Source organism: Mytilus galloprovincialis, chromosome 6, assembly GCF_965363235.1.
Source record: "Mytilus galloprovincialis chromosome 6, xbMytGall1.hap1.1, whole genome shotgun sequence".
In the NCBI taxonomy this organism is placed as follows: Eukaryota; Metazoa; Mollusca; class Bivalvia; order Mytilida; family Mytilidae; genus Mytilus; species Mytilus galloprovincialis.
The window spans coordinates 43,338,550-43,358,889 of NC_134843.1; the positions used below are offsets into that span (position 1 = coordinate 43,338,550).

Genomic DNA, 20,340 nt, shown 5'->3' on the forward strand with positions numbered 1-20,340 from the left:
ATCAGACCAGAATATAAAAGATAAATGGTTAAAAATGCTTATTTTTTTTTAATGAGTTTAACAATGGAACTATTTGATGATGGATGTTTTTAAGACATATTTTGTATAAAACCTAATGTTTTGTCCTGTAATGTAAAAATATCTTTTTTAAATCATTCAAACATTTACATGATCAATATAGAGTTTACCATTTAATACATTCATCATATTAAAAAATCTCTACAAGTTTACTCTCATACCTTTCAGAACACAATTAAATAATAATTAAATGCACTTAATTTAATCGCATCAATTTTTTACATAAAGCTACAAAATTAAATAATACTAAATTAAAAATACATGACTATTGCATTTTTGAGCGTTTTCTGGCTATAGCATCTTCTACAGCTTTCAATTGTTTTAACAGTTCCTCTCTTCGATTAAGCGTGCTCTTTTTTTCCTTTGGTGCAGCAGGTTGTGCAAGTGGTGGTTTTACTGGTGCCTTTGTTGGAGATACTGCTGGCTTTGGAGGAGCTGCCTTAGGAATGGGAGCCGGCACTGGTTTACTGGCAACAACAGGTGATTTCTGTTTGTCTTGTTTAACTTTAACAGGTTTTGGAGCAACATCTGTGAAAAATAGCAAATGTTATTAAGCGTCCAGTCAAATCATAGCTTCACTTATTTTTGCTTAATTCAAATACAATGAAAAAATTGAGCTTGACCTTCAATTAGTCACAGGAAACAACATATATAAGTTTGAAATGCATTTCGTCAAAGCATTTTGCATGTTAATGTACAAACACTGGTTGAAAGCTTGCAGTACATCCCCAAATCAATAACCATTTTTTCCCACCTTAGAAAATCCTGTTAAAAAGCATGAAAATGAAAAAAAAAAATAATGTTCCTAGGTTCATCAGGTTCCTGTTTTAGAATAACTTGCTGTTTTATGATAGGTTGTGGATTTGAAATTTGGTCCTTTCAAAGCAACCAGAAATATCTACTTATTTGATACTTAAATCATCAAGATAAATGCATACTAGATGTTACATTTTTACAGAACATCATTGCTTTTAATTCACATCATTGTAAATAAACAATAGCATTGATTAGCAATAGAAAGAGTGTTACTATTATTTTTATGAAATTGATTATTATCTCTAAATTATCTATCCTGAACAAATATTTGCAACATCTAGCAGTAATTACACCACAGTACAATATGAAAGTATCCTCAAGAAAAATGAGATTTCACATGAATTTACTACATACTACATCTTACAATTTAGTTGTTTTATATTGAAATCAAAACATTTGAATTGTTTTTATTTAACCAAAAGATCTGTTTAAAGCTCAATTTCTCAAAAAAATGGAAATTTAATGAAGAAACCTTACTTTGAACCGGTTCAGGAGGAGGTTTGTTGACTGCTTGTCTTTTGGCAGGAGGTCCTGCTTTGCTATCTGCTGGACGTTTCTTCCCTGTTGGACCAGACTCTGATGGTTTATCACTAGCCTACAAACAAAATCAAAATAATTATTTTTTTCAAATAATAAAAGCTTTACCAGAAATAAATTTTATCATAATGTTTTCTTCTTTAAAGCATTAGTAAAATTCAATAAAAATATCAGTAAAAAACATAAGTTGCCACAAATTATCCCTAAAAAAGCCTGCATATTTTCTTTTTAAATATGTTTCTGTTTCTCTCTCGTCAAATTGGAAAATAAGTCTCTATTGATACAGCTCTGAATTTGGATTGCAATCAAATTTTTGACATAATATGAGTTTCTGACACAAAACAAATGTCAAGATCTTACAAATCTATTGCGCAATATTGTGCAATTAAAGATTTCTTCTTTTAACTTTTCATAAAATTTTGAATTTGAGAAGTTTGAAGAAAAAAAATTGAAAACAACTACCCCCCCCCCCCTTTTTTTTTGCAATTAGTCCAAAACCTGACATTTTTATACATAATATAAGGTAGTGTAAGGGAGTTAAATCCGAACATACCCAACATTGTATGTTAAATGTTTTAGAATTACCTCCTTTACACTGCTTTTAAATTGTCCTAATCGACCATTGACCAGAAATACCTAGTTTTTCACATTTTTTGCCCCTAATTCCGAAACATTTTGAGCCATAAACCCCCAAAGTCAATACTAACCATCCCTTCATGGTGTGGAAACTTGTGGTTTAATTTCAGAGAGATTCATACACTTAAACATAAGTTATTGTTTGAAAACTACAAAAATGATTATTTTGGGCCCCCTTTTTGGTCCCTAATTCCTAAACTATTGGGACCATAACCCCCAAAATCAATCACAAACTTCCTTTAGTGGTATTGAACCTTCTTGTACAAAAAATATAGAGATCCATACACTTAAAAACAAGTTATTGTCTGTAAACTAGAAAAATGCTTCTTTTTGGCCCCTTATTCCTACATACTCGGAAAAATTAACCCCAAAACTGATTCCCAGCCTTCCCTGTGTTAAATGGAAACTTGTGGTTCAATGTCAGAGAGATCCATACAGTTACACACAAGTCATTGTCTTGAAACTAGAAAAATGCTTGTTTTTGGCACCTTTTTGGCCCTTAATTCCTAGACTGTTTGCCCAATAACCCCTTAAAAAATATCCCAACCTTCTACTTATGGTATTAAACATTGTGGTACAATATCAGAACAATTGAAATACTAATACACAACTTTTTGTCCTGAAACTAGATAAATGCTGTTTTTGGCCCCTTTGGGCCCCTAATTCCTAAACCTTTGAGACCATAACCCCAAAAATCAATCCCAAGCTTCCTTTTGTGGTATAAACATTGTGTTAAAATTTTATTGATTTCTTTTTGCTTATTCAAAAGTTATTATCCAGAAACAATCCGTCTTAGGACAGTGCTGACGACGACCATGTGATACCAATATATAACCAACTTTTTAAAAAATTTTGCGGTCGTAAAAAAAAGTACACATGTAGATTTCTTATCAAATATATAAAACATTCCAACAGAAATGTTCTTTTTTTGCAAAGTTTAGCAGATCACAAAATAGTGAAGAGTCACTCATTTTGAACCTTATCTATTCATGTATAAAGATTTGTTGTCATCATCATTTCCTTTAATATCTTACCTTTTTATTGCCTAGAAGTGTAAGTTTAATATTTGGCTTTTGACCTGTGACCTTTAACATATCTTTAGCCTTGCTGGTTAATCCAGGACCTTGAGGACCTTTACCATCTCCACGACTACTTTGTCTTGACACTCTTTGTGATTTATTCTTGTTGCCAGCACCTGGTGCAGCTTTTTTCTTTTTAATGGCTAAAATTCCAAAAAAAAAATATGAGAAATAAATCATTGCATTATTTTGAAATTTTACAACCTACTTCATGTATGTGTTAACCATTTATTCCACAAGTCATTAATTCTTTTTTATTTCAACAAATATCAGGTTTTGGAACTAACATTGCTCAAATGAAAGTCCTGAAAAATATGGTTTTAATACCATATCAATGTTTAAATAGGTAAAACAAGTGAAACTGCGAGCTACTGCTCACTGATGATACCCCCGCCGCAAGTGGATAATATTAATAGTGTAAAAATATGCAAGTGTTCGGTAAACAGGAAGTTGTCGAGTGATGAATCTGAAAACGCATCACACGGTATAGCTGACTTATATAAATCCTGAAACCAAATTTCAGAAATCCTTGTATTGTAGTTCCTGAGAAAAATGTGACGAAATTTTTCAACTTGGCTATCATGTGTAAAATCAGACAAGTGTTCGGTAAACAGGAAGTTGTCAAGTGATGAATCTGAAAACGCATCACACGGTATGGCTGACATATATAAATGTTGATACCAAATTACAGAAAGGGTGGATGTGTAGTTCCTGAGAAAAATGTGACGAAAGTTTCATGGGACGGACTGACTGACGGACGGACTGACGGACGGACGGACAGAGGTAAAACAGTATACCCCCCCTTTTTTAAAGCGGGGGTATAATTAAAATTGAACTTCCCAGTCAATATTAAATCATTTAATAACTATATCAGTTATGTATTCATTTTTACAAATATCTAAGAAATAAACTATCTTTATAATATAATATAAAGACACACATCTTATCTGTCCAAGAGCAATAACTCAAACATATTTTTCTGGGTTTAAAAAACAACTTTTTTCATTATTACTTGACCATTTCCTCCATAATGACACCTTTTGAAGCCATCCCCTTTACTCCATAATGAAGCCTGCTTAGTCTTCAGTTGAAACAATTTGAATACGAAATGTCTAAATTTGTATTCAATATGAAAAGGATTTTTGTAAGAAAGTCTGACTTTAATCTATTTGTTGAAATATTTGTTTCTTTCCCGCTTTAATACTTTAAAGCATTTTTTTTAAGGGGATTTTATTGAAAAATCCCTTGCAAATCAAGTATGCAAAAAAAAAAAAATCAATTCAGAAATGTAGGGATGAAATGGTTTACAATGCAATTTCTTTTAAAATTTCTGAATAAAAATTTTAAAAGAATCCCTCTAAAAATAACAGAATTTTGACTATCATCAAGCAGTAAACCAGTATGAAACTGCTTGGCTTTTAACTCAACCAAAAACTGTCTCAATTCACATATTCTTCCTTGTGACTTACGTTTTTTCTTGGGAGAAGGGGATGGAGAACTGCCACGACCTCCAACTCCTCTGTATAAATGTTCAGAGTCGGCACTACCACTAGAGGTACTTGTTGAATGACTACTGCCCGATGATATACTACTAGCACTAGATGATCGGGATGAAGATGACCCTGATGAGTGACTTCTTGAGTAACTGCTTCCACTTGAACTTCTTTTTCTACCTTTTCCTCTCCTGTATAAATAAAAAAGTATGTTTTTGATGTCCAGTGTCATGAAACTTTCCATGTTCACTGATTGGCATAAAGAATTTTGAAAAAAAATCCAATCTAATGAACTAAATTTATGCTATAATGGACTTTTTAATCTTTTTGTGTGTGTGGTTGGGGATGATAGGGAACAGCCACATTATCAATGGTACCACTGGTGGCACCTTTTTAGCCTCAAGTTAATTAGCTGACAATTGTTTTAAACACTATCATTATCAGTTTTTATAACAATTAACTTTACTACCTACACAACTACAATACATTGCTGATATACTAAGCTTCAATATAAGTTTCATACAAATCTGGCAAGAATTGTACATGTGAGAGCACTTACAATCAATTTTTTTATATAATTAATGTTTGAAAAGGGCATTACTCTTTCAAAAATAGTTGATCAACACTGATTTTATAATTCGTTAGAAACATTACTGATATAAAACTACAATATAAGTTTTTATAAAAATCTGGTATGAATTGTACATGTGAGAAAGCTTTCAAAGCGCTCAGTACTCCCAAGTCCTCCTCAATGTATTGCGGGGAAAAATGTGAGAGAAATTATTAATTTCTATGCAAGGGCAGTAACCTCATTTTGAAAGTGCCTTTCCTTGGTATCATGTATGTTTAAATGGAACAGACCAAAGAAAAGTGACAACATTGTTGATTGACTATTCCATTTGAACAAAACTAATGTATTTACCCTGCAGGCTTAGGAACATTTCTGTCTCTGCCTCTCCCCCGTCCTCCTGGGGGTAAAGGTTGCAAAGGAGGGCCAGCTCCCGAAGGTTGTTTCTTAGGAGACGTTGCCTGTGCACTGGATCGTCTTTTTGTTGGACTCTTCGGTGCTTTTGATTTCTGACCTGCAGTTTTAGTAGCATCTGGTCTGAATAGAAAATACACACTTCTAATCATTTTTCTTCTTACATACAGTGTTATATCAGATTGATATTCATTTAGATCATTAACTTGTTATTTATAGGAACCATTTGAAAAATTTACATCATTAAAGTGTTATTAATTAAAACTTAAAAAAGTAAAATAATTTCATTGAAGAATACATCAAAATATAAAGACCCATTTCAATTTTTGACTGATTATCTAAATAATCATCTTTGATTTGTGATGTCAAAAGATTTATTACTGTAAATTCAGAAATTATTGTCAGGTTCTTATTAATGCAAATAATGCGACTGGGTTTGTATCACAATAATAAGAACTCGCATTCTGACATCTGATAAATACATCTCTATGAATCTTGTCATAAAACCATAATATTTAATCTAGCATTTTAGTCCATATCTTTGAATATCGCTATAATAAATTCATACATTAATTTCTAAATTTACAGTAAATTAATGGAAACATTTCTCATTCTGCAATGGCAAAAACCTTCGTATATTATAATTAAATGTAAATGTAAGAATATTTCTGTCAATTATTTTTTCAAAATTTTTTTTTGGGTGAGAATTTAAATTGACAGTTTCACGCTTCATGTTTAATATCTTTGGAAAAAATTCTCTTTCTTGGTTATGAAATTTCCCAATTTTAAAAATCTAAAATAACAGGAAAACAGTAAACTAACAAATAATACTAGTCGAGAGCATTCATTAAGGAACTTTTAAATTGACAGTTTCACGCTTCATGTTTAATATCTTTGGAAAAAATTCTCTTTCTTGGTTATGAAATTTCCCAATTTTAAAAATCTAAAATAACGGGAAAACAGTAAACTAACAAATAATACTAGTCGAGAGCATTCATTAAGGAACTTTTAAATCTTCTGGGTTGTTTATATAAATTAGTCAATTATAAATACATGTATGCAATACCTACATTAAAGCAAACAAATTGAACAGTATAAATATAACAAAAAATTAATCTCTCAATAAAAATTTTGAACTTTCTACTTCTAGATTAGAACAACATAAATTAAATCAATTCAAAATTATTGTTGGTTAACAAAAACTTGATATAATGATAGCCAAAATTAAATTCTGAATTTATCGTAAATTTTATTGGATAGTTCAGAGAAAAAACAAACTTCAACAATAAATGAATCCTACTTTATATCAACTTTAAACCATTGTTGAATATTTAGAGTACTATGACAAAAAAACCTCCTTGGCTAAGTATTAAACCGTCAGCAACTGTGTTCTGGTCCATCACCAACAGTTTTATTATACTCTGCTAAAAATTGGGGCTAAAAACCTATCTCCCTCCATGCAAGCAAACTATAATACTGCCACCAAAGAATCTAAGAATTCAGTTTGGTATCTACTTAAAAGTCATCAAAGTTTAATAGTTTGATATATCTACACTAATATAGATATTTATATATGGGCATGTTCCTTCTAATCTCATGTATACAAACTCTCCCTTTAGTACCTCAAAAAGAGTCTTATCTATCAATATATCAAGATTTACAGACAAAGAATTATAAGAAGTATGTTTCTGTGATTTTTACAGTAATGAAATAGGTAATTTTAACACTATCTTTTTCATACCCAGACTTTGGAGGTTTCTTAGGAACATTACGTCTTTTTACTGGGCTCTTGGATGGTGATCTTGAATTTCTGAATAAGATACATGTACATACAACTTCACAGTTAAAATAATGAGATTTAAGTCCTTCAAACAGATTGTGTAATAGGCAATAATCAAAAATAAACATTTCTATACATTTTCATTTTATCTACTATGATTAATGAGATAAATAAAGCTTGAACCTGTCTGCAATACTGATTTTTTTCTACCAAAAAATAAAGGTGTTTTTTTAACACTATTTCCACTGAAAATTCTGTCTAGTTTTCAGTAATGACTAATGCATAATGTAAGCAGCCCATCAAACCACATATAAGAATACCCAATACCAACATGCAAAATCTGCATTCATAAGGTTGATGGAAGTGTAAAAAACACCTGTATTCTAAAAATAGTACAAAATATTTGGACACTTCATGCAAGGAATGTCCAACTTGAAAATATCTTTTACCTGAGAAATCTCATACGTCTAAAACACACAGCAATAATTTAGAAAACATTCATAATTCTGTTTTTACACATATGAAAGCATTTTCCTGATATAAAACATAAGCTAAAAGATTTCCCTTTTTTTAAAGACTGGTATAATCTTATAAATTTGTTCACTTTGTATCTGACAGACTATGTCTTGATAAATTCAATGGAAGCAGGTGTCGCTCGTAAGCACATGGGTAACAACTCATCGCTGTTGAACTGCTTACCAAATATGGGGTTAGGAGCCTCTGGTCTTTGTTAGTCTTGTATGGTTTTTAATTTTAGTTCATTCATATGTTTTGGAGTCTGGTATGACGTTCATTATCACTAAACTAGAACACAAGATTTTTTTTAGTGGCCAGTTGAAGCATGCCCTGGGTAAGAGATTTTCTTGCTGTGTTGAAGACCCATTGGTGGTAAGCTGTCTTCTGCTTTTTGGTCGTGTTGTTGTCCCTTTGACACATTCCCTATTTCCATTCTCAATTCTATCATTCTGTTTAGCAGTTCATTAGAAAAGTGGTGTGAAGAAGGATTTTCAAGTGCATTCAAAGTTTGAAGTATCAGCAAGAGAAATTAGGAGATCAGATCAATGCACACACGTTACAACTAATTCCTGTCAAGTTGCTGACCAAATATGGTGTTGTTCTCTTTAATAGTTTTCGAGGAAAGTTTTGGGTTTTGGATGTCACATGACTGGTAATTTATCAACAATAAAAATAACTTCCACTAAAAATAAACCGGTGTACTTACTTTGAACTAGCTGATGATGAACGACTGCCTGATGAACTTCTGCTGTATGAACGACTGTATGATGAAGACCGTGAACCAGAACGTGAAGACCCTGAGAATGAACTGTTCAAAAAGAAAATCAAAGTACTTGTGAACACTTAAGGGTTATGACTGCATAAGTTTTCCAGTGGAAACTTAAAATAAAAAAATTCATTGTATTTATAAGCATTTGAAGGACTTAAACTATAGATAAAGGAAGATAACTCCAATTTTAAATATTACCACTGATATATTTAGAACAGATACAAGACACAAAAAATGTTATTGTTTTGATAAATTTGAATAGCTTGAAGAAACCAAACTACATTGATGTGAAATGTATTATCTGATGTTGCCTGAAAGTATCCACCCTTACAGTAAAACCTTTAGTGTCTGGTTACAGACCTGAAGTAGAGAATTGTCTGTTAACTAATATTTTATATTTTCCCAAATACTATATCAATAAACTTCCTGTTTTTCTATTTTCTCTTGAAAAGTAAAGTTTACCTGGATGAAAATGAGGATGAATAACTATGTGAACGACGATTCTTCCGTCGAGCTCTGGAATGACTTCGTGAACTTCTGCCTTTATTATTTTTGGGAGATTTTGACCTGAAAAGAAAATATGTAGTTTTCAGTTAATAAGTATGAAATGCAGCAAAATCATCTTAATTTATACATATTTATCATTTTTTTTTTATCTTCTCAAAATGATCAAATAGGTTATCAGCTAAGCTAATATAAGAACCAAACAAATTTTCTCACATTGAAAAGTTAAAGCACAGACATTGTTATAAAACTCAATATCACTTTTGTAATTACAATTGATTATTTTTCCTTTAAATAAGAATGGCTTTTAATCACACAAAACCTATTGCTGCGAGGGAAATGGTAAAAAACAAAAACAGAATCAAATAATAAACAGGTAAAATTTTATCAATAACATTATAAATACCGTTGCCATGGATCCTGCCAATGATCAGCAGCTCTGGGTCTATTAAACGTTTGTTGTGGTTGATTATTGACTCTTTCTTCTGGATAATCTTTCCGTCGATCAATTTCTCTTCTTTTTTCATATCTACACAAAAAGATTAATAGGTAAAAGAATAAGTGAACATATTTTAAATATGGACAAAAATTAATCAAGACATCAAGACATTATAACTGCTGTGTGTATTACCATCAAATATCAGCTTATTAAATAAAAATTTAAAACATGGGACTTAATTGTATCAAAGCACTTGTCAGCTTGTTAAATCCAGTAGTTAATGTAGATTATTTTTATTTCAATATCACTCTTGATGTTAAAATGCTAATTGTCTTCAGTTCTGACAAATTTCACTGGTGAGAACATACTGATGCTCCCAATTTTATTTTTTTTGAATAGTAGAATTTTAAGTGTTTGGTTGGCAATACCCACACTATCAGACAAAATAAAGTAATCCATTCTACCTCTGGACTTCTGCTTACCTTACGTCAATTCCGGACACAAAACAAAGTCTTACCTATGAATATGTGGCGGTGAATAATGACGAGGAGCAGGATAATCAAAATGTTCTCTTTCCTGCAAAATACAATTTCAAAATTGTAAGATAGATTTATAGCAAAATTAATAAAGGTTTGTTTGTTTTCTATTATCAATCATGACTTTATCATGGGCCATTCAGTTTTTGGTGGCCAGTTGTTAAATATCAGAATGGCGAATCAAGGATCCAAACCTTTCAAAATTCAATGTAGTACGGTGGATTCATCTATTTTCGTGGGTACCAATTTGTGTGAATTAATGAAAACTTCATTCGCGGATATTTTATTTCGTGGGTTTGCTGACGTCTGCATACAAGCCTATTTAAAATTTGTCATTTGTTGAACATTTCTTTTCGTAGTACTACTGTTCCAACAAAATCCAAGAAAAATAATATCCCACGAATAATAATGAATCCACAGTATTTGATAATTGCATTCCTATAAGACATGTAAGACTACTGACCGTCAAGTGTTGAAATGTATTTGAATACGTTAAAACTTACTCTAGGCATATAGGGAGGAGGCATCCATTCTGGTTCCCTGTTCCATCGCACTTCAAAATTTTCATACTGTGCTGGATGCCACATATTTGGTGGCTGCTCCACTGGCGTACGATGTAATGGCACTTTATCATAATATTCGTCATCATAACTATAATACATTAAGGTGAAAACACACTAAATGGTTGTTGTACATTTGAAGTAAAGCGGCATATGTTTTTGATGAATGTAGGATAAGGAAGTAAGAAATAAACGTGAAAGACAAATATTTGATCAGCTTTATAGCTAAAAGATATTTCAAAGGCAGACATCAAGTTTATGAGCATTCGACTCAAAGATAATACACATGCTGACATATTAAGAAGATTGATTGATAGGTGTTTAACACCACTTTCAACTCTATTTCTTCGAAGTCATTTTTTAATGGTGGAGAAAGACAGAGTGCCGGAGACAACCACCCACAGTTAAAAAACTGTTTATCTAAGTCAATTAAGATTGAAGTCCAGTGCACCTGCCCCGTGAAGGTTGAAACCCACAACCTCAGTCTTGACTGGCTAGTGTTAACAGTATTTCAACTACTTAGATCAATCAGCCACAGAGGACCCTCATATTAAGAACAATTTCAAAATGAATTGCAGGAATAAAATATAACCTACACTTGTTCTTCATAAAAGGGATTCTGTCTGTCATTCTCTTTATTGAATTCTCTCTCTTCATCCACAGACAAATTCAGTTTCTTTTCTTCAAAGTCAGGTTCTTGTTCTTTTCTTTTGTGAGCTTTTTTCCTCAGCTGCAAAAACATATATTTAACTTACTGTTTATATGTATCTTTAACAAATCATTAAATTAAATTTTAAACAGTTATTTCTTTAATTAAACTCTCATTTTCAATATTTTATATGAAATAAATGTATGAACATATGAAAAATCCTTAAACGATGATTCAATTTAATATTTTCATGTGCATGTATGCATGAATGAAAATACTGTACAAAAATAAATTTTATAAAAAAACAAGAATGTGTCCCCCGTACACGTATCATCCGCACTATCATCTTCTATGTTCAGTGGACCGTGAAAATGGGGGAAAATCTCTAATTTGACATCAAAATAAGAAAGATCATATCATAGGGAACAAGTGTACTAAGTTTCAAGTTAATTGCAATTCAACTTCATCAAAAACTACCTGGACCAAAAACTTTAACCTTAAGTGGGACAGACAGACGAACAGAACGGATGCACAGCCCAGGAAACGTAAAGCCCATAAATGGGGCATAAAAACATGTTTTTACTTCTTTAGCATGTCGTAATCCTCTCTCCCATGCCGACTCTACAGGTGCAGCTTTAGGTGGGGGTGGAGGTGGTGGAGGCAAGTCTTCTTCTTCCATCTACAAATCAAATGAATAGTATAACATTATAAATGCATATTTTCTAAATGGTTTAACAGTACAATAGGTTCTTCTGTATATATTTTACTAAAGAATGTAATTTCTGTCATGAACGAAAATTGTAACTTCTAAATGAGATGGTAACAGAATACATCTGCGGTATTTAGACCAAAACTTAAATTTGTTACAGCTAACATTGAAGTCAGCATTTTTCCCCTTCATTATTTTGGTAGATCTTTTCAATGAAAAAGAGACAGTTCCATTTGAGTCTTTAAGACAGAAGCTATCTTCAAAGGATGACCACCATTTATGAACATGATGAGAGATTGTGTAGGTAGCACTGCAGTATAAATATTATTGATTGCATTGGTCTACGGCAATATATAATTTGATTTTTGTAACACACTTGTGTTAAATTTAGACATATTTAAAGGACTGCCTAGTTCAGAATACTTTATTTTAATGAAATACGTAAAAAAGAGACCAAAATTAAAATAATTTGCATTTCATGTTGACAATGTGATAACAGTTATAAACCATACCTCTTCCCATGGTGGAGGTCCTGAATTGCCTCCAGGGTCTTCAAACAGTCTGTAATTCCCTAAAATAAAAATGTTGCAATGGTAACTATCAAAATCTATCTACATGTACCTGAAAGGTATGTCAAAAAACAATTGTACAAATACAGAGCTTTTAGTAAACTATTGTCATGAATTTGATCAATCAGTGTTAATGCACATTACTTTTTTACTGTCATCACTTTGATCATAATCAAGTGGTGCAAATGTAATTAGTTATTTTGAAATCTAATGGCACAAATGTAACATGGGTGCAAAAGGATGCATTTTTGGAGAAAGCAGATTTCTTAATAAACAATTTTCTGATGTCCCCATGGATATCAAGTTAATAATAGTCAATCAGTTTTATCTGTGTTGACAACTGCAGTAGAAATACTAAGCAGATAACAGACAACTTACTTAATCATTAAATAATTTTTCAGCAAAACCTACTCAGAATTCAAAATAAATACTATTTTGTAAAAAAATAAGAATTTTTCACAAGTTGATGATAATTAGTAAAACACATATGCTTACAAAAGACCCCTTTTAATGTTTACAAATAAAAGAAGAACAAAAAGATCTTGACTTGTAGAACAAGATGGTAGTCTGCATACTTAGACACATAATTAAATAGTGTTTTCCATCTTCAGCATGGTATTTACCTTTGTCATTAACACCAGGGTGCAAAAATCTACAATTACTGCCCCAAGTACACAGTCCTCTCATGAAAAATCTACATGTAGGTTTAACAAATGGCTTCCGACTACCGGGTTCTTTTATTTCTCCCTCTTCACAATCATCATCCTGTTAAAAACATAAAAGAACTTGAACTTAAACAAAATGAATTGCAAATGCATAGTTACTTGATAACAAGTATTTCCCTAAAAAAAATGATTGATTATCTCTTTAAATAATTTCAGTTATTTTTTCCTAAAAAATAAATGCATAATATTGGCTACATTTTTATCATCATTTGTTTATTGTATGATTGTCATGGTTCTAGATTGCTTATATTTGTAATTTTCATATTTTACCAACAAATTTCAAAATTGAACTAGTACTATATATGAACATGATAAATCTAGGTCGGTATTACAGTTAATGCAATATTTTTTCACATGTCTGATGCAAGCAGGCACAAACTGTTTTTTAATACATTAGACACTTAGTTTTCTCATTTGAATTGTTTCATATTTTTCATGTCAGGTCCTTAAATAGCTAACTAGACAGTATGGATTTTTCTCATTGTTGAAGGCCATACAGTTGTAAATTTTTGCTTACATCCACTTCATTTGAACTTGAGTGGATAGCTGTCTCATTGGCAATCATACCAATGTACGGTGAAATACAACATCAAACTCAGACTTACATCTTCAACTTCGCCGTCATCCTTGTCCGAGTCATGTTCTCCCTGTAATAATATATATGTAAAACTTAAATATAATGTTGATATATACTTGTTTATATATATATGTGTGTGAATTAATATTGCAAACAATTATGACTAATAATCAAATAAACAGATATATTTTGAACAATGAAAATTTTCCCAAGACAATATTGATGTGGGGTGTTTACATGTAAATCTAAAATGTATCTGTTTGAAATATTCTTTAAAATGAATTTAATAATTTTGCCTTTGATCTTTTTTTATGAGTAGTTTAATCATTCATGATGTAGGTAAAATCTAACATTTTTAAATATCAGTGTTTAGGCATGTAATTTTACAATCTAATTTATGATTCAAAGTAATCTGTACAGCATGCTACACAATAAATGTATACAACATGTACCTTTATATAATAATCACATTTCTATATACATGTACAAAATGTACATGTACATGTAAACAGAGCATTTTTTGGTCTTGTATGATTTACATGCAATTGTTTTCAATAAATGAAACCATATATCTTTACTTACATCCTCTCGTTCAATTTGATCTTTCTTTTCTTCACCATCTTTGCTGTCTTCAAACTTGTCTTTGTCATCTTTACCAACCTCATCCTCATCTTCATCCATGTAATCTAATTCGCCATGATCATCAGCGATACTAATATGAGTCCTAACTTTTTCACTATGTTTATTTTTAGCACTTTTTTCAGAGACTAGAATTCCTTTCGGTGGTTTTTCTTCATCACTAAAAGAATCATCGTCAGATATGTCTTTGTATTCCTTCTCCAATCGCTGAGCTGGTCGATCGTTGAATGAAGAAATGCCATTTGGAACCTTACTTTGTGACTTTTCTCCATCTTCTGATGGTGACCCTGGGCCATCTGGCGATTTTGGACCCTTTTCCCTATCACTGGGAAAACTTTCATTTTCAGACACAGGAGAAGGGGCAGACAATTCCCCTTCAGAAGTAGGGGAAGCAGGTCCACTGAGATCATATTTAGAGAGTTTAGTTTCCCCTTCTTCCAGTTCCCCATCACTTTCATCAGAAACTGGAGAAGCAGGTCCAATCATAGAATCAACTTTTTTATTTTCACTAACTTCACCTTGTTCTTTATCACTCAAATCAGACACAGGGGAAGTAGGTCCAAATGCAGATTCAATAGTCTTTGATTCAGTTATTTCCCCTAGTTCTTTATCACTTATATCAGAAACTGGAGAAGCTGGTCCCAACATAGAGTCAATATTTTGTTTAGAACTTTTTGCTTGCTCTGTATCACATGAATCAGATACTGGGGATGCAGGTCCTAAAACAGAATCTTTATTTCTACTTTGGGTTACTTCCCCTTCTTCCTGTTCACTGTCTGTATTATCTGATACTGGAGAAGTAGCATCTACAATTTCACTCTTTTTCAAACCATGGGAAGTTTCTTCTTGTTCAAAATCACTTTCATCTGAAACCGGAGAGGTTGGACCAAGCATGTCATTCTGTTTTGATTGAAAGTTTTTAAAATCTTGAGATTCCCCGTCATCTGAAACTTGGTCTAACATATTTCCTGAATCCATTTTTGGACTTTGTTTAGCTTCTCTTTGAGGTGAACTTTCGATATCACTGTTTTCAGGTGAATCAATATCTTCAGTTTGTTTAAGTTGTTGAACACTTGAAATATCACCATCTTGGACGAGATTTTCTTCACATATCTTTTCTTCTGATTCATCACTTTGACCTAAATTAGTGCTAGAAACTGGCTTGTCAATGTTTTCAGTGGTTATTTCTTTTGACCCATCTTCTGGTTGTGAATTTTCAATATCTATATCAACGTTACTTGATGTCATTTCTTCTTGATTACTATCAAAGTTTTCTTCATCTGAACTTATATCAGACTCCTGATTTTTCACTTCTTGATCATCAATCGTTTTCGGCATTTCTTCATCTGAACTTTTATCAGACTCCTGATTTTTCACTTCTTGATCATCAGTGGATTTTGGTGATTGTGTTGAGGTATCAAAATTCTCATTTTTAGTCGATTCAAGAAAAGATTTGTCTGGTGAACTTGTTAAATCTAATTCATTGTCAGAGTCCTGGTCTTGTTCAACAAGAGTTGTATCCCTTTCATCTGCATAAACTGAATCATTCAACTGTTCTGATTTAATCTCTTCACTGTCAGTAACACGTGATGTATCAAAGTCGCTGTCTTTTAAATCTGACAGAGCATCCATTTTATCGTCTATATCTGAACTTTGATTACAAATGTCTAATTCACTAGCTTGTGATTGTGACACACTTGCGTTTATATCTGTGCTAATATCAGCTGAAACCGGAGATTTCATGTCATAATCCTGTGATTCATCTAACTTATTTTCTTTTTCTTCAAATTCCATTTGTTCTTCTTGCTGAGAACCATTTAAATGGTCTTCTTTCGAATTAGAACTGGGAGATGATGGCATATTCAAATCAACATTGTCTCCTGTGACTTCAGCTGTGTTCCCATCTTCCTGTCCTACTGATTGTGGTTGATCATTAGGTGAATCATGTAAGCTGACATCTTTTGCCTGTGGTGAAACAGGAGTTTGCTGATCAGGTGGTGACGATGGACTTGTATCAACCTCCATTTAAGATGAACCTTTAGGTCTGAAAAATATAAAGCAAACCATTAAAATAAGGTACAAAATTGCCCAAATTTCATTTGATTTATGGCTTCCAGATATCCATCATCTGATAAATATGATCATTTATATTATTTGGCAAATAGGGTAAAAAAAATAACAAAAATCTCCGTGCAAATAAAAATCTATTATCAAGCAAGGTTGTTGTTCAAGTCAGGGCACACCATAGTGCCTGTATGTTTTAAATAATTAGTGATGCATACATGAATCTTAATAAAATCTTTAAATGCAACAATTAAATTACCTAAATTTTTTGGTAACCACCTTAAAAAGAAGCCTCATAGTATGCAAGGCTAATCAAAGTTCTCCACTATTTGAGTGTCAAGCTTTTAAATAATCAGGCATCCAGAAAAGTTGTTACTTTTAAACCGGATTTATTGATTTGGTCCACTAGAGTTTTTCCCAAAAAATATATTATACATAAGGATATTCCATGATAGCTATAGTATGTCTATATTCAAATAGTGTTTTTTTGGAATAGCTGGTCAAAAATTATGTCTAGTTAAGTCACATTTTTTATCTTATACTTTACCAGCCTGTGACCATGCTCAAATCTCCCCAAGGACTAATAAAATATACTTAAGTTTGCACTATCCCTACATAACTTGAATTTTTTAACATATTCTGACAATCACTAATTTTAGGTCAAACTGTTTCCCTGGACTTGTTTAACATGTTTGAAGTTGAACAATCAAAACTTTCAAATAAACAAGAATGTGTCCATAGTACACGGATGCCCCACTCCCACTATCATTTTCTATGTTCAGTTGACCGTGAAATTGGGGTCAAAACTTTAATTTGGAATTAAAATTAGAAAGATCATATCATAGGGAACATATGTACTAAGTTTCAAGTTGATGTAACTTTAACTTCATCAAAAACTACCTTGACCAAAAACTTTAACCTGAACTTTGCACTATCATTTTCTATGTTCAGTGGACCATGAAATTGGGGTTAAAACTATAATTTGGCATTAAAATTAGAAAGATCATATCATGGGGAACATGTGTATTAAGTTTCAAGTTGATTGGACTTCAGCTTCATCAAAAACTACCTCGACCAAAAACTTTAACCGGACGGACAACGGAGGCACAGACGGACGGACGGAGGGACAGACGAACGGAGGCACAGACCAGAAAACATAATGCCCCTCTACTATCGTAGGTGGGGCATAAAAAAATATTTGCCTGCCTTCATACCCTAATTATTTTACCATGTAAACAAAATCTCCGGTATCATTTTTATTTTTAAGTTTTAAGACCAAACTGATATTGAGACATCTGCAATACACCTTATTGCTATTCCAGCTGACCCGGCCGCTTGAACTTTTGTGGCATCCAACAATCACTCTTCCATTGTGGTGTCAGATATTTTGTTTTATGACGTCAAAATTTTACAGGAACCTGTGTGATATCCAGTAATGGCGGAAAATAGCAATAAGGTGTATCAACCAAACCAATGAAAGTTAATTACATGTAGATTTTTCAGACGCTGAGTATTTGACATTTATAATGTCGTTTCTGTTATCACTGAACTATATTTACTGTTACATATTGTTTTTCATTCTGTTACACTCTTCATTATCAAAGACATAAAGCAAGATTTTAAAAGTATAAATATCTATCAAAGAGGGTAAAGTTCCAGACGATTGGAAAAATGCTATAGTATCACCGATATTTAAGAAAGGGAAAAAACTGAAACCGGGTAATTATAGAACTGTAAGCTTAACATCAGTGGTATGTAAGATACAAGGATGTGAATCCATTATAAGAGACAATATTATGAAGTTTATTCTCACAAACAATCTTTTTACTAGTAGTCAATATGGTTTCTGTCCGGTAGATCATGTGTTACTCAACTCCTTGAGGTTCTAGATGAGTGGTCAGAATTTATTGATAGTGGTTTTCCACTGGACTCGATATTCCTTGATTTTTTCCAAGGCGTTTGATACCATGCCACATCAGCGTTTATTTTTGAAACTTGAAAAACTTGGAATAAAGGACTGCATTTTGAATTGGATAAAGAGTTTTCCATTGTTTTCTATCTGGGCGTAAGCAATGTGTTCATATAAATAACACAACATCAACATGGTCAGACGTGGTGAGCGATGTACCTCTGGGAAGTGTTTTAGGACCAGTTCTTTTCTTAACATTTATAAATAATGATCTTCCTGATGTAGTAGAGGGTATAGTGAAAGTTTTTGCTGATGATTGTAAAGTTTATTCTAAAGTCTCATCAGATTATGAGCGATGTAAGTTACAGGAAAATTTGGACAGATTATGTGAATGGTCAGATATGTGGAAATTAAAATTTAATGCTGCTAAATGTAGAGTATTGCATATTAATCCTGACAATGACCTGCAATACCGTTATACCATGTTGGATGAATCCGGAAATTTTATTGCATTATCAACAGTGAAAGAAGAAAAGGATCTGGCAGTAACTTTCAGGTCTAATTTGAAATTTGAAAAACATATAAGTGATATTTATAACAAAGCGCAGAGAGTATTGTCTCTGATTAATCATTCTTTTGATTACATGGATCAAGATATGTTTTTTACTATTTATAAATCAATAGTGCGTCCGCTGCTAGAATATGCGACATGTGTCTGGTCACTGTATCTTAAAAAAGACATCCGCAAACTGGAATCTGTACAAAGAAGGGCCACAAAACTGGTAAAAAATATTTGTCATCTTAATTATGAAGACAGGCTACCTTCATTGGGTTTGCCAAACTTGGAATATCGTAGGGATAGGAATGATATGATACATGTCTACAAAGCTTTGCATGGTATAGATGACATCGACTGGATGAGCCTATTTACTTTAGCACCATCTAATAATACTAGAGGTCACTCATTAAAACTTTTTAAAAAACAGTGTAAGACCACACATAGACTAAATACTTTTTCAATTAGAGTAGTGGATCAGTGGAATAACCTGTCAGATTTAACAGTGACGGCAAAGACTCTGAACAATTTTAAAAGTCTGCATTAAATGGCAAAAATTGGAACCCATATAAATTCATATGTTCGTGTTAGTGTTTCAGCTGCACACACCTAAATAAGTATTTTTTGATAAGTGTAATATATTATATATAAATATATTATCAGATGAGAAATCATATACGACAATCCAAGATGAGGGGTCAGTAGAAGCCTTTGGCTTATGTAACGACCCGAAGATAAAGGTATAGGTATAAGGTATATATTTTTATAGTTTATCATGTATGGGTTTTTAGCACCAGAAGTTGTCTCCCCTTCACTAATATACCTATCTGAGGTCATTACCGGGTGCCGTATGTTGTTTAGGGTAATTTCATCAAAACTTTACAAATTTTTAAATACACATTAAAGATATCTTTATCATACAGTTGGTCCCGTTTAAAACATGCAAGATTATCGACCACGATATATTTTTTTTGTATTTTTATACCGAAACCAGAGACGAACGGACAGTGACAGCGCGTACTTACCAGACTACTAAAATTACAGCTGTATGGAATTATTACTTCTTTTCATCTTTTACTTGAAGGGTTCATGCTCTTTTATTTAAAAAGGTGCTTATTTCTTTATTTTTAGTTCAAGATATACACATTTTCGTTAGCTATTGATGTCGCCATTCAGCGATTTTCATTGGACGCAACCGGAACACGTGGGAATAGTGAA

General features: G+C 32.3%; 1 protein-coding gene across 3 annotated transcripts; it reads right to left on the reverse strand.

Moving 5' to 3' along the window:
* Positions 1-200: 200 nt before the first annotated feature.
* Positions 201-20,326, reverse strand: LOC143079649 (uncharacterized). Of its 3 annotated transcripts, none has more exons than XM_076255107.1 (18): positions 20,148-20,326; positions 14,537-16,637; positions 13,983-14,024; positions 13,276-13,417; positions 12,596-12,654; positions 11,958-12,053; positions 11,322-11,455; positions 10,669-10,816; positions 10,147-10,205; positions 9,597-9,719; positions 9,149-9,253; positions 8,624-8,725; positions 7,363-7,431; positions 5,562-5,744; positions 4,616-4,830; positions 3,102-3,289; positions 1,372-1,489; positions 201-606 (listed from the first exon to the last, which is right to left on the reverse strand). In XM_076255107.1, exons 2-18 carry the CDS (start codon positions 16,616-16,618, stop codon positions 344-346), a joined length of 4,128 nt encoding a protein of 1,375 aa, XP_076111222.1. In that variant the 5' UTR covers positions 16,619-16,637; positions 20,148-20,326; the 3' UTR covers positions 201-343. The 3 variants fall into 3 exon arrangements, with proteins under 3 accessions (XP_076111222.1, XP_076111223.1, XP_076111224.1); XM_076255108.1 differs by lacking the exon at positions 7,363-7,431 and adding an exon at positions 7,851-7,868; XM_076255109.1 differs by lacking the exon at positions 7,363-7,431.
* Between the last annotated feature and the right edge of the window lie 14 nt (positions 20,327-20,340).